This window comes from Mustela putorius, unplaced genomic scaffold, assembly GCF_011764305.1.
Source record: "Mustela putorius furo isolate JIRA1106 unplaced genomic scaffold, ASM1176430v1.1 tig00000275_pilon_pilon_pilon, whole genome shotgun sequence".
Classification (NCBI taxonomy): domain Eukaryota; kingdom Metazoa; phylum Chordata; class Mammalia; order Carnivora; family Mustelidae; genus Mustela; species Mustela putorius.
Window position 1 is genome coordinate 33,897,245 of NW_025421341.1, and position 15,206 is coordinate 33,912,450.

General features: G+C 42.5%; 1 protein-coding gene across 6 annotated transcripts in view; it reads left to right on the forward strand.

The window, feature by feature from the left end:
* DIS3L2 (DIS3 like 3'-5' exoribonuclease 2) overlaps positions 1-15,206 on the forward strand; it is a 366,495-nt gene that overhangs the window by 272,064 nt on the left and 79,225 nt on the right. For all 6 annotated transcript variants that reach the window (XM_045078897.1, XM_004773468.3, XM_045078901.1 and 3 more), the window contains one exon: positions 4,917-5,024. In XM_045078897.1, coding sequence (XP_044934832.1) covers positions 4,917-5,024 — 108 coding nt within the window. The remainder of the gene's footprint in view (positions 1-4,916; positions 5,025-15,206) is intronic.

The following is a 15,206-nucleotide window of genomic DNA, read 5'->3' on the forward strand; positions in this document are numbered from 1 at the left end:
TCCATATTGTTTTGCCGGCATGAAGACTGAGGCTCAAAATCACACTAGCTTGCCCAGTTGTACAGGAAGTGATGGGCCCCAAGTCCGTCTCAAGTCCATCTGGCTCCCGGTCCTTTGCTCTTTTTCTCACATGGTGCAGCTGAAGAGTATGGACCTCACTCTATTGGTTGCTGGACTTTAGACCTTATTTTGGTGGTAAAGGCCTTTTGGCAAATAAAATCCTAACCCCAAACTCTAGTATATAAGAACAGATCAGTTTGTATTTCGTTAGCTTAAATTTCTTTCATATTTAAATGCATAACTTACAAGATCAACTCGTGAAAGCAGTGGTTTTCTTTTCTTTTTTTTTTTTTTAAGATATTATTTATTTATTTGACAGAGAGATCACAAGTAGGCAGAGAGGCAAGCAGAGAGAGAGAGGGGGAAGCAGGCTCCCTGTTGAGCAGAAAGCCCGATGCGGGGCTTGATCCCAAGACCCTGAGATCATGACCTAGGCCAAAGGCAGAGGCTTTAACCCACTGAGCCACCCAGGCGCCCCAGTGGTTTTCTTTTAAATAAGCTCTTTTGTTTTGGAATAATTTTAGACTTAACAGAAAAGTTGCGAAGACAGTACAAAGAGGTCCCAATACCCTACACCCAGTTCCCTCAGTGTTAACATCTTACAGCACCTAGGACATTTGTCTTAAATAAGAAGCTGATATAGGAACGTAACCATTAACTACAATCTATACCTTATTTGGATTTCACCAGCTTTTCCACTAATGTCCTCTTTCAGGATTCAGTTCAGGAAACCACACTGCATTTAGTTGCAGCGACTTTCTTTTGCCAAACACTTAAACACGAAGCCAGGAGTTCTATTACATTCCCATACACTCAGCTTTGTGACTCACAATAAGATAGTTCCTTGAACTCTTGGAAGAAACTCTAGCTAGATGTAAAGAGGTATGAAGTTCTGGGCTACAAGCATGCAGGGTGAGTAGCCTACTACCAAAATATAATTGGGATAATTACCAGCTAATGCAGCCCAAAAAAGAATCCAAGAATGCATACCCCACAGATTTGATTTAGTCTGTCTTAGCTTGGGCTGTCACAGAGTATGCTAGACACCGGGCAGCGTCAACAACACTTATATTTTCCACAGTTCTAGAGGGTAGAGGTCCTAGATGAAGGTCCCAGCCATTTCGGTTCCTAGTGAGGACTTTCTTCCCATGTCCTCACATGGCCTTTTTTTCTGTGTCTGTGCAGGACAGGGAGAGGGGAGTTACCTCTCTCTTCCGGATCAGAGCCCCATCCTTATGACCTCATTTAACTCTTAACTACCTCCTAAAGACCCTGCCTCCAATGCAATGACATTGAGAGTTAGGACTCCCCCCAAAGACATTTGGGAGGAGGAGAGACAATTCAATCCGTACGTGTTATTTGGTAAAACACTTGATACTTATAAGACAATATTAAATACATAGCTCATACTTCAACACTCATTATTATATAAGTTGAAGAAGATGTATTATCATCTGAACAGATGGTCCCAAAGCAATGGTAAGAAAAAAATGTCAAAAGTGCTCATGCTATAAAAGCTGTTAGCCAAAGTTTTCAGGTGGTCATTGGATTTTACACAGGTGCTAGGAAGAAATCCCACATCCTTCAGAATAATGCCGAGTAATGCCATACAGTTACTAATTATTTGTTACTGGTTTGGGCTGTGAGTTCTAGAAGTTACTTTTCCATGTGAAATCTTACTGTATTGAAACGGTACAGGTACCATTTACACAGAGTTAGAAACCACTAGGATTTCTTACACAGAGTAAGAAATACTAGGAATTATTTTGCTTTTGCTGACAAATAACTGGATAACTTTACCTCAACAAGTACTGAGTTCTCTCTCTTGCCTACTGCCTCTCAGTTACTTAAGGCAGGGTCAAGCGTGAGCTGCATTATCTGTACTGGATACTGCAAGTCGAGGAGTCCACAGCCAGTGTGTTGAGGAAAGGGCTATTTGTGGCTGTTTCTAGTTTGGGGACGGGGTGAATGATAATACTGTTAATCAAGAAGAGTGGAAGAAGGAATAGATTTAAAAGGAAGAGTAAGTCTGAGGTGTCTTCAGGACATGCAGGGAGATACACGGTCTTCATCTCAGGAACTTCAGGGAAAACAGATAGCATTCTGGGATAGCTTTGAAGTCATCATTTGAAAGTAAGTTGGAGAGAATTTTTTTTTTAATTTTATTTATTTATTTGACACAGAGAGAGATCACAAGTAGGCAGAGAGAGAGAGGAGGAAGCAGGCTCCCTGCTGAGCAGAGAGCCCGATGCGGGACTCGATCCCAGGACCCTGAGATCATGACCTGAGCCGAAGGCAGAGGCTCAACCCACTGAGCCACCCAGGCGCCCCGAGAGAATTTTTTTTAATGAAAGAAGGTATATCACTGGATCAGTATATTAGGGAGTAGAAAGATCAATAAGGGGAAGAAATAATTTAGGTTTAAAAAACTGCAGTATGGGGTTGCCTAGGTGGCTCAGTGATTAAGCATCTGCCTTTGGCTTAGGTCATGGTCCCAAGGTCCTGGGTTCGAGCCCCACATCAGGCTCCCTGCTCAGCGGGAAGCCTGCTTCTCCCTCTCCCACTGCTTGTGTTCCCTCTTTCTCTGTGTTTATCCCTCTCAAATAAATAAGATCTTTTTTTTTTTTTAAAGATTTTATGTATTTATTTGACAGACAGAGATCACAAGTAGGCAGAGAGGCAGGCAGAGAGAGAGAGGAGGAAGCAGGCTCTCTGCGGAGCAGACAGCCCAATGTGGGACTCGATCCCAGGACACTGGGATCATGACCTGAGCCGAAGGCAGAGGCTTTAACCCACTGAGCCAACCAGGCACCCCTCAAATAAATAAGATCTTTAAAAAGAAAAAAAAAAAAAAACTGCAGTATGAATGACTAGTTGACCACAGTGTTCCTCTAGGAAACGTGTGATATTTTATTGGAGTAGCCTGTTAATGTTCCAACAAGCAATTTGGTCGGTTGTGATATTTTCAAATCATAAAGTGTTGAAGCTGTAATTTTACCACAGTAAAATGCCATCATGAGTTTACATTCGCCCCTTGGTTTTTTTTTTTTAATCTGTCCCAACTTTATTGGCAGATCATTAACAAAATGTAATTGTATATATTGCAGGTGTACAATGTGATTATTTGAGACACATGTATATTGTGAAATGATTGCCAACAGGAAGATAGTGAACAACACATCCATCACCTCACACAGTTAGCTCTTCTGTTTGTGCATGGTGAGAGTGCTTAAGATTTACTGTCAGCAGATTTCACGTGTGCAACCCCCTTTATTAGCTGCCGTCACTGTGCTGTACCTGAGATTCTCAGGACTGATTCATCTTATAACTGAAACTATGTGCCATTTGACCTCCATCTCCCCATTTTTCCTCCCCCGGCCACTGCCATGTAAGTGATACCATGCAGCATTTGAGTTCCTGTGTCTGGCTTATTTCACTTAGTGTAATGCCCTCCTATGTTCATCCCTGTTGTCACAAAGGGCAGAATTTCCTTCTTTTTTATGGATGATCATATTCCATAGTATATATGAGTATATATACATTTTCTTTATCCATTCATCTGCCGACAGATCTGTAGGTTGTTTCCATGTCTTGCTCTGATGGGTAATGTTACAGGGAACATGAGAGCACAGATATGCCTTCAAAGTACTGATTCCATTTCCTTGGAATATATTTACCCAGAAATGGGGTTGCTGGGTCAAACAGTAGTTCTATTATTCATTTTTTGAGGGACTGCTATACTATTTTCCATTATGGCTACACCGATTTACAGTCCCCCCAACAATGTCCAAGTGTTCTCTTTTCTCCACATCCTTATTATTTCTTATCTTTTTGGTAATAGACATTGTAACAGATGTGAGATGATTTTGAAACTAAGAAAGCAATCCCACTTATAATAGTACCCCAAACAATAAAATTTTTAGAAATACATTTAACCAAGAGGGTGAAAGACCCGTACACTGAAAACTATAAGACATTGATGAAAGAAATGGACAAAGGCACAAATAAGTATGAAGATAGACACCCAGTGTTCTTGGATTGCAAGAATTAAAGTGGTTAAAATGCCCATACTACCCAAAGTTAGCTCCAGATTCAATGTAATCTCTATCAAAATTCTAGTAGCATTTTTCACAAAAATAGAAAAAGCTATCCTAAAATTCATACAGAACTGCAAAAGTTAGCCCTGACCAGCTAAAGCTATCTTGAGACCAAAGACAAAACTGGAGGCACCACACTTCTGATTTCAAACTACATTACAAAGCTATAATAATCAAAGCAGTATGGTACTAACATGAAAACAGACACCAGACCAACAGAACAGAATACACAGCTTGAAATGATTCCCATGTATATATGGTCAACTAATCTTCGATGGTTTCTTCAATAAATGACATTGGGAAAACTGACAGCTACATGCAAAGAATGAAACTAAACTCCCGTCTTACATCACCACACACAAATTAGCTCGAATTAAAGACTTAAATATAAGACAGTGGGCTCTTAAGTATATAGTTCAACTGGAACAGTTGCACCCAAAAGTACAAGTCATTCGACTCTAGAGCTTCGGTTTTAGTATATAGACTTTTTTTTAGTAAAAAGTCGTTGTTTTTCATCGCTGTAATGTACCTACTTTTTCCCTGTTACCAATTCTTCTCATCTTTCCAGTTGACGTTCCCACTTCTCTAGAGGCTCGTGGAAAAAGTACCAGATGGTCTAGTCTTTGGGGGGAGAAGCTTCCTCCATCTTGAGCTTGTTCTGGAAGCTCAAGGTGTTCACCAAAACTCTGCCCTCGGGGCTGCTCTAAGCCTGTGGTAAAACTGCAGGAAAGTGCTCACAGGCCTGTTCTCTGTTTGCAGGTCATCCCCATGCTTCCCAGGCTGCTGTGCGAGGAGCTGTGCAGCCTCCATCCCATGACCGACAAGCTGACCTTCTCCGTGATCTGGACACTAACCCCGGAGGGCAAGGTAAACAACTTACACACGTGACCACTTCATTCAGTGAGTCCCTGTTAATCATCCCCTGGGTGCCTGAGGTGGAGCTGGAACCCCGTGGTGGGAGGATGAGGGCACTGTAGGGACCACTGTAGCCGCCACAGGGGAGAACAGAAAAGAGCCCCCTGCCCCCAAAGAGCCGTCAGTCCACTTAGAAGGCCAGACTGACCCTAAGCAATTAGAAACAAGTTACTTGTTTTTTATCTTTTCTCAGGGGAGGGAAGAAATTCTGTCAGCAAGGTCAAGTGGGGAGGCTTAGGGCAGGAGATAATATGGACATGAAGGCAAATGTGGCTTGGCTGTGAAAGGGGAACATTCCGAGAGGACATTTGGGGAAAGGGTTGTGAGTTTGGATAGGTGGGGTGAAATCAAACTATTAGGAGCCTCAAATGCCAGTCACAGATGAATTCTGAATGTTAGCATCCCTCTGAAGTGTCCTGAGAAAGGTGCCATTGTAGGAAGGTGAGTGCTCCAGTGTAGTACGGGTGACCCAGTAGTTTGAAGATGAATTTAAAAAAAAAAAAAAGATGAATTAAATTGACCCAAGGTAATGCTATCATCAAGGCCAGTGGTGATGAAACCATGGATCAAGAACAGAAAGGAGAAGAATGTCAGCAGGCATGCCCTGAAGATAGGGTCGAAGTAAGGCAGATAAATGGAAGATAGCTCCAGGAAAAAAAAAAAAAAAGAAAGAAAACCAGTCTCCTCCCCCACAAACAGAAACAACCCTAAACATCCAAAAAAAAAAAAAAAAATGCAACAATGAAGTAAGATGTGACATTCAGTGGAATGTGACACAGTTAGTAACGCTGTGACAGAGACCTCGTGGGAGCATAGGAAATGTTTATGCTGTGATATTAAGTGGAAGTAAAAAGAAGATATTGAATTATGAAGACGTTCCAAATAAAGATGGAGGATCAAATACCCACATTCACTTTCATTCCCTCCCAAAACCTCACTAAAACAACAGTGAAGAGATTTTTTTTTTTAAGACATAAACCCACAAGGACAAAGAGAATGGGAGAGCAGACAACAGCAACAAAATTTTGGAAGCTGGAAGCAGATGGATGAGTGGTAACTGACTTAGCAGTCCCGAGAAAGCTGAATCCTGAGCCAACGATGGAGAAGGCCAAGAAACAACCCGACTTGACATAGCAGAACCCTAAAGAAATTCAGAAATCGATGGCACCACATAACTCCACAAAGTAGAGGAGAGGTGGGTGAAGAGGAAACTGACCGTACTGCTTGAAAATTTGTTTAGAAAGATGGCCCCTGCCATAAGTGGGAAGAAGACCAGAAATGTATCCTCTGGATGGGATAAAGCAAAGGATGTCTAAACTAGAGGACACCAAGCACACCTGATGGCCTTGGGAGAGGTCGAGTGAGTGCTGGCATCCTGAATGTTTAAAATCTTAGCTTTCTTTTCCAACCAAGCCCAGAATTCTGGTCATCAAGCCTTATACCCTTGAGTCAAGAGATAAGAAACCTTTTTTTTTTTTTTTTCTGTTTGAGGAGTCTGAGTATGATGAAGATTTAGAGATAAGAACCTGGGGGGCGGGGGGCTTCCTCACCTGCAGCCCAGCTGTGTCTCCCTGCAGAAAAGCCTAGAGGCAGAAAGCTCCACCAACACAAGCAGCACTTTTTAGGATTTCACTAAAAATCAGCACTTCAGTATTTCATTCTCACATGTGAAGAAACAACCAAGGAGCACCTGGCTGGCTCAGTTGGTGGAATGGGCAACACTTGATCTTGGGTCATGAGTTCAAGCCCCACACTGGGTGTAGAGATTACTTAACAAGAGAGAGACAACCAAGACCAGAGCCTCTTCCATGAAATAAAAAAACCAAAGTAAACAAACAGAAAAAAGCAACTACGGCAAAACAGACTCTACAGGGGAAAAGAAACTATCACTTATAGCCCATGAGAATTTTTTTAAAGAAATAATGTCATGGGGGCATCTGGGTGGCACAGTGGTTTAAGCCCCTGCCTTCAGCTCAGGTCGTGCTCTTGGAGTCCTGGGATTGAGTCCCCAATTGGGCTCTCTGCTCAGCAGGGAGCCTGCTTCCCTCTCTCTCTCTCTGCCTGCCTCTCTGCCTACTTATGATCTCTCTTTGTCAAATAAATAAATAAAATCTTTAAAAAAAAAAAAACAAAGAAATGATGTCGTAACCTCTAGATACTTTACAAAAGAAGTGGGTTGGTACAGGAAAAAAGAGCTCATGAAAATTTAAAACATGATAGAAGAAACGAAGATTCAAGACTCTGGTTGGAAGACAGAGTTGAGGAACTGTCCCAGAAAGAGATAGAATAGGTAAGAAAATTAGAGAACTAGTCCAGGATAGCCAGTATCTGTTCAGTGAACATTCCAGAAATAGGGAACAGTCAAAATAGAGGGGGAAGAAATGATCAATAAAATAATTCAGGAACTCTCCCTTTACCAGAGGATGTGACTTTCCAGAGTGAAAGCACCCAATGCCCCAGCACTATGTTTGGATACACGTCGTCTCCAGGCCACAGCATCATAAAATTTCAGAGCATCAAGGACAAAGGAAAGATCCTCTTGGCTTCTAAGAAGGAAAAAAGAAAAGTCACATACAGTATTATCAGGACTCAGAATACCTTCAGACTGTTTTTGTATTATAAGCCTAGTAGCTAGATGGCAATTGAAACAAAGCTTCCTGGTTTCCAAAAGACTGATTTTTGTGCTAAAACTCTGTACCCTGATAAGTTCTGAATAAAATGTGTGAGTAGGAAAAGACATTTCAGACATGCAAGGCCTCAAAAAAAAAAAAAAATGTATCTCTCATATACCCTTTCTCAGAAGCTACCAGAAGATGGGCTTTACCAGAGTGAAAGAGTAAGTCAGAAGGAGGAAGACCTGGGATTCTGGGAGCAAATAAACCAACCCAAGAAAGCAGTGAAAGAATCACCTAGATCACAGATTGGGAAATTTTCTCTGAAAAGGACAAACTTTTCCTATAAAAATAGTACCTTTTTCTTTTTTTTTAGCTTTTAGGCCATTCGGTCTCTGTCACAACTACTCAGTTCTGCTGCTGTGGTGCAAAAGCAGACAATGCATAAATGAAAGAGCATGACTGTGGTGTAGTGAAACTTTCCTTAAAAATAGATGGCTGTCACTGCATGATGGGCATTAAGAAGGGCATGTGATGGAATGAGCATTGGATGTTCTGTGCAACTGTATGCTCCTTAGATTGAATTTAAGTTAAAAAGAGAAGTAGGTGGCAGGCGGGATTTGACCCCTGGACCATGATTGGCTGACACCTATAGATGATGGTGAAGGAAGTCCTTAGGGCACTGGTCCTAGGGAGGTATAGAAGATAGTCCAGACTGTAGCAGGCCCGAAGGCTCTAAGAGAGCTGTCTTTAAGAAAATGAAATGGTTAAAAGAGCTATGTGTCTGAATTTCTTGAGAAATGATTTAGATCAGCAGTTATAGAACTTTCTTTTTATTCTTTTTTAAGATTTTATTTATTTATTTGACAGAGAGGGAGATCACAAGTAGGCAGAGAGGCAGGCAGAAAGAGGGGAGGAAGCAGGCTCCCTGCCAAGCAGAGAGCCCAATACGGGGCTCGATCCCAGGACCCTGGGATCATGACCTGAGCTGAAGGCAGAGGCCTTAACCCGCTGAGCCACCCAGGCGCCCCAGTTATAGAACTTTCTAGTCCCAGCACTTGTTACACTAAAAAGAGTCTTTGATGACCTCAGAACGCTTCTGTTCATGTGAATTACCACTGTTTACCTTATTAGAAATTAAAACCAATAAAAACTTTAAGCATTTACCTATTTAAATTAAGGTAATAATACTAAGCCCAATCCATTATGTTAAAATAAATACCACTTTATGAAAAATAACTACATTTTCTAAAATTTAGAAGAGAAGCTGGCTTTATATTTTTGTAAATCTTTTTCACATCTGTACTAAAGACGTTAAACGAGGTTCTCATATATGCTTCTATATTCAAACTGTTAGAATAAGTTATTTTGGTTGAATTACATTTGTGAAGAAAATCCAGCTTCAGACAGGTCATTAGGAAAGAAAGGTGTATTTTAATCACTTTTTCAGATAATTGTGGATATTTGTCCTTGTACTACACCAGAATTCGGCAGTTCCTTAAAAATTAATTCCAGTCTTAGAATCCGAAACTGTATGTGCTACAGACTAAATTCTGTACCCCCAAAACTCGTATGTTAAAGCCCTGAGGCCCACAATGTATATTTGGAGGTACAGCCTATAGGGAGATAATTAAGGTTAAATGAGTTCATAAGGGTGGGGCCTTGATCTGATAGAATTAATGTCTTTATAAGAAGAGACCTGTGAGGACGCAGTGAGAAGGTGATGCCTGCAGGCCAGGAAGAGAGCCTCTCTCACCAGGTACCACACTGGCCTTCCCAGCCTCTAGAACTGTGAGAAATCAATGTGGTTTAAGCCCCCTCACTAGGGTATACTGTGAGGGCCACCCCCATAGATTAATACAATATCAGTTGAGTTTTTTTTTTTAACTGGGTTACAGTAAAATCTGTTTGATACTTTAAATGGATCTTTTACCCATACAGAGATTTTTTTTTATCATGTACTTAGAAAGTTTACTTCATTTAGAAAACACTGGCTCATTATGCTGATCTCTTAAATGTGAACATTTCATTATATGATCTCAAAATATCACCTTGGTTAGTGCCTCTGCTGATTTAGGTAAGATTTTAAGTATTAGGAAACACGCATTCATGTGTTGGATACAAGGTTTCCAAAATTCTAATATTTGCAAAAGCTCAAATTTTATCATGGGCAATAAATAATGCAGTTGTTTTCCTCGAAGTGCCAAAGAACCACAGCTAGAGTGATATTTGTTCCTTAAGGTAAAATGGTGTTCTGTTAAAAAAAAAAAGCGATCAGTTTAGCTTACCGGTCAAAGTTACAGAAACACCTTTTCCCAAGACGACCATACTACTTGAGCAAGCAGCATAAGGAGACAAGGACTCAAGGATTGAGGCATAATAAAACTAAAAACTTGTACTGCATCATCAAGAACATTCTGTAGCGAGGTAGCTTCTTTGTTGCTGTGGGTGAGGTGGTAGAGGGTACCCCGGCCCCTGATGTGGTTTTGCTGTTGCCTGATTCCTGCCAAGGCGGTCGAACTTTACCCCACCAGTGCTTTTGTTCTGCGAGGGTAAATGTCAACGTGTGGAAAAGGACAAAGAGTGCCTTAGTATTATTATGAAAACAGCATTGACCTCATATGCCCCTGGAGGGGTCTCAGGGACCCTCCAAGAGGCCACGGACCATACTTTAAGAACCACTGTTTTAGGGGCACCTGGGTGGCTCAGTCATTAAGTATCTGCATTCGGCTCAGGTCATGACCCCAAGGTCCTGGGTTCGAGCCCCATGTAGGGCTCCTGGCTCGGTGGCAAGCCTGCTTCTCCTTCTCCCACTCCCTCTGCTTGTGTTCCCTCTTTTGCTGTGTTTCTCTCTGGCAAATAAAATCTTTCAAGAAAAAAAAAAAAAAAAGAACCACTGTTTTAGACAGTCGGTGGAAAGATTGGGGTGGATTCATGTACATAGTATAAAGAAAAATCAAGCAAATGAAGATGAGATAATTATTAATTCTAGTGAAAATAAAAAAGTGGTGTAGGAAGAAACAGCATTCTTAATATGTACGTAGTCATAATACTTCATTCTGGTAGTGATGATGTCGTCATCGGGAAGATGAGGGCCTGGAACGGTTATGTGGGTTGGTTGGGGGAAGGGAGTGCATGTGGAAAGAAAAATAAATTCTCTTCTTCTATAGTGAAGGGTTTTCAATAATGCCTAAAATTGAAAAACCAAGTAGTCATCAAGCAGGCTAGGTAGAAAGATGGAAGTAGCCAGCAACATAACCACCTGCAAAGGTGAAAGAGGTTACCCTTGGCAAGGAAAGGGACAGAGGGCTGCTGGTTTTCATAACTAGACTTTAACACTGTTTGTCTGCTTGAACTATGGCTACTTTAACTTTCCAATTTTTACTTTGAAAAATTTCATAAATGCGTAAAAGTAAAGAAAATAGCACATAAGCCCACCATCCCTATCTCCCAGATTCACTACTGGCAATCCCCCCCCCCCTTCTTTCTTTCTAAAGTATTTTAAAACAAGCCGGAGACATAATGTCATTTCACTAATATTTTGATACGTGACTTAATTTGGACATTTTCTTGCATAACAATAATGCTAGCACCCCTAACAATTAATTCCGATGCCTTGGTGTTATCCACAACCCAGTCCATAATTACATTTCCCTGATTGTCTCCAACTGATTTGTCACAAGTGGAAGCAAAACAAGTCACACACGTTACGTTTGGTTTTTATGACCCCTAAATATTTTAAAAAATTTTATTTATTTATTTATTTATTTTTATTTATTTTGACAGAGAGAGATCACAAGTAGGCCGAGAGGCAGGCAGAGATAGAAGGGGAAGCAGGCCCCCCGCTGAGCAGAAAGCCCAATGTGGGGCCTGATCCCAGGACCCTGGGATCATGACCTGAGCTGAAGGCAGAGGCTTTAACCCACTGAGCCACACAGGCACCCCTATAAGTTCCTTTTTAAAAGTAAAGAAGTAAATATGATCTGAGATACAAAGAAGGAACTGTGAAGATAGTATGCCAGCAATCATATTTTGGTGGAGGTGGGACCCATGCATGGGGGGAAAAATGAATGGAAAAAGATCAGAAGGAAATAAAATAGAAAGCCAATAGTGGTTGTATTTGGGTAGAAAGAGTATGAGTAATTTTCTCTACTTTTTTGTATTTTCTAATGTTTTTTGAAAACATACATTTTATATTTTTATAAGTGCTTATTTTTGCAAAAGTTGAAATAGAAAATAAAAGCCCATAGAAGAAAACTGACTTGAGTCAACAGAAAAGAACTTTGAATTTCAATTATGCCTGCCAGCCTCAAACCCAAGAAATAAAAAGCTGCCTGATCTAATGAACTACTAAAATACGAGGGTCATAAAAGAAGAACTCGAAAGAAGCGAAGTCTGAAAACTCCATTGGTCTTTAAGGTTTCTGTTGGAGGCAGCGTCTGGTGAGCAAGACTTCTGGCTGGAGAGCAGGTGTGAAGTAGGCACAGGGTCCAGAAGGGCACCAGACCAAGCCTCCCCCAAACTAAGCCAAAGAGGAAGTGCAGGATTTGGGCTGGGGACCATCATGGAGCAAGACCCACTGGCCATACCCTGCACAACCAAGAGACTACCTAGTGGGTGGGCCCGGTGGGTTGGTTGTCCTGAGATGTAGTTTTGCATGAGTACCTCTTACAGTCAAGATACATGAAATGAGATGTCAGACGCCAGACTCCTGTCCGGGGGGTGGGGCTTGTTCAAGACCCTGGCAAGAAGCAAGGAAAGCCTGCATTAACCCCGGGGGCAGGGGAAGCAGGCAGGAGGGACAGGGAGCCGGAGGAGGCCATTGAGGAGGAAGGGGGCCCCCGCATCAAGAACCTGGAGTAAATGAGAAGGAGAGCAACCAGAGCCTGAGGCTGGGTTTGTATGTGGTGGTTGCTCCACTGGTGATGTCTTGGACTTAGAAGGGGCCAGAGCAGCGCCCCCTGCAGCCTTCTGCTGCTACTTCATGGCCGCCGGCCTCACTGGCAGTTGAAGTGGAGAAAGTTCTGCGTTTTTCCTTAGTCTCCTAGAATGTCTTACTTTCTGGAGCAGGCATGACCAGCTCTAGAAAGGTCATTCCAACTTTCTTCAAACACCCACTAGATTTTTTTTTTTTTTAAAGAGCCACACTAAAAAATCTTGGTTGTCTATGCTTTCATTAAGCCAATACCCAGATTTTTAGGTCAATGAACTGGGAAGGGTCTGGGTTTTTTTCATTGTTTTTATTACCATATAATGTATTATTTGCCCCAGGGGCACAGGTCTGTGAATCATCAAGCTGAAGGGTCTCTTGGGCACGTTTTTCATGTACTGGTGGTGAGAGCATTGTTCTCTGATTTCAAAATTTATATTGTCATGAGGGAAAACAAACCCAGCGACATCTTGTGCTTCATAAGATCCAACTCTGGTACCACGAAGTCCACTTTGACCGTGAGAGACCAGTGTGAACTTGGGATCTCCAGCACTTCTGTCTCCCTTGGCACTAAGGCTGTGCAAACAGGTACCGTGTCCTGTGTGCCCCACTCATCAGAAGATATCTTCATTTGAAGTCACCTTTGTAAAAACACCAATGTTATGCTTTGAAGAGATCATAAGCAATAATTGGACTTGATTACTGAGTCTTTGAACCTTAGAACCATGAAACGCCAGGGTCAAAGTTCAGAACAATAATGGAAGGGTCTCACAATGACAGTAGCGATCCATGGCTTGCCTCTCCCACAGCGTCCCCGCCATGTGCCATCTAGCTCAGCTGGAATGTGGGAGTGTGCTCCAGAAGTTGCTTATTTCAACTTCAATCAAGGGCAACCTCATTTCAGCCATTGATGCAGGCCAAAATCCAGAAGGTCATTATTGACTTTGGTCTTTCTCTCACCCTTCACATCCAGTCTACCAATAAATCACCTCAGCTTTGCCTTCTAACTGCCTCCAGACTCTTTCCCCCTTCCTTACTGCTCTGAGCCCTGTCACCTGGGGCCAAGCTGCTATCCCCCCACCTGGACCACAGCAGCCTTCTAACTGTCCTCCTCACCTCAGCTGCCCCATTTCATCTCCTCTTTACACAGTGGTCAGAGCGATCCTTCTAAGTCAGACATTAGGTCGTGTCTCTCCTTTTCAGAAACTCTCCAGTCTTTCATTCAGAATAAAATCTAAAAAGTCTTTACAATAGGATTTTTTTCGTTATTTTCTCCCTGTCTTCTCTGCTAGGAATGCACGGACTACAAAGTTATCTTGGGACTAGAGTCTCTTCTCCTTTCCTGGAGCACCTTTGCTCACATGGGAAAACCTGGCCTTTCTTATAAAACTGACCTCTCTCCTAGGCTCCCCAGCCCAACTTTCATGACCTGACCACATCGAGAAATCATACTCCCTAAACAGCCATGTTAGAGCACCTGTCAGGTTTCTGCCCATTCCCAGTAGTTCTAGGAAAATCTGTGCAGGCCCTGCCTGATGCACCCATGTGGAATGTTGGACGTTGTGGGAGAACCATGGTGTCTGCCAGTTAAGCTGCTACTTAGGAATCCTTTTTATTTACGACCAGCACCACTGTCTCAAACCTTTATTTGAGGGCCCATGGTGCCTTGGGCCTTCCATGGTGCCTTGCTCTCCTCTTCCCTCAAGAGCCACCATTTTCCCAGGTGACTTTCAACTCTTCCTGGAAACCAGAGGGACCAGCTGCTGGATCTGCTGAAAACCCCCTTCAGAGAGCTACAGCCCCTCTCCACCTTCCTTCATCCTTTCCCTTCTCTTCATGCAGTAAAACATGCACCCATTCCAACTTGGGCTTAAGGCCTGTGTTGTCTAGATCTTTTAATGGCATCAGCATTCTCTAAGCCACTTGGTCTCTCAGTCTCTAGCTTTCTTCACACCTGCCCCATCACATCCGTTCTGAGCGCTAACGTTTCTCCCTTCGCCGGGTGTCTCTAATCAGTCCTCTCTCTTCTGTTCCTACAGTTGCCGCCCCCTGCTCAAGTCCTTGCCATCCTCCCCTGGGACGCTGAGAGACCCAGTTCATGGCTCTCCATTCTATTTCCCCTGTGCTGTTAGATGACCTTCCAGAAGGTGACTCTGGTCCCATCACTCTGTTGCTCAGCATCCTCTCACAGCATGGTGGTGGGCTAGGATTTCCCCCCAGAAGTCCAGTCTCCAGAGTGTGATGTACACAGACCTCTACCCACTCTTCTGCCATTTCATGACTGTCTACCAGCTATCCTCCAAGCCCCTCAGACTCTACTCTTGCCACTGAAGGGTTTGTTTGGCCCCCAAATTGCCACATTCCAGAGACCTTACATATGCTTTCCCCTCTTCCTAGCATGTCCTTCCCCTCATCTCTACCAGCACCAATCCTACTTACCACTGAGATCCATCTAAAATGCCGCTTCCTCTGTTATTAGTCCTTCCTTTATTCCTTTGGTAAAGACTCATTGAATATTTGCTCTGTTTGGGTATGACACAAGGTACTGAAGATACAGGAATTAAATATGCATCAAAATAGAAACAGTAGTTA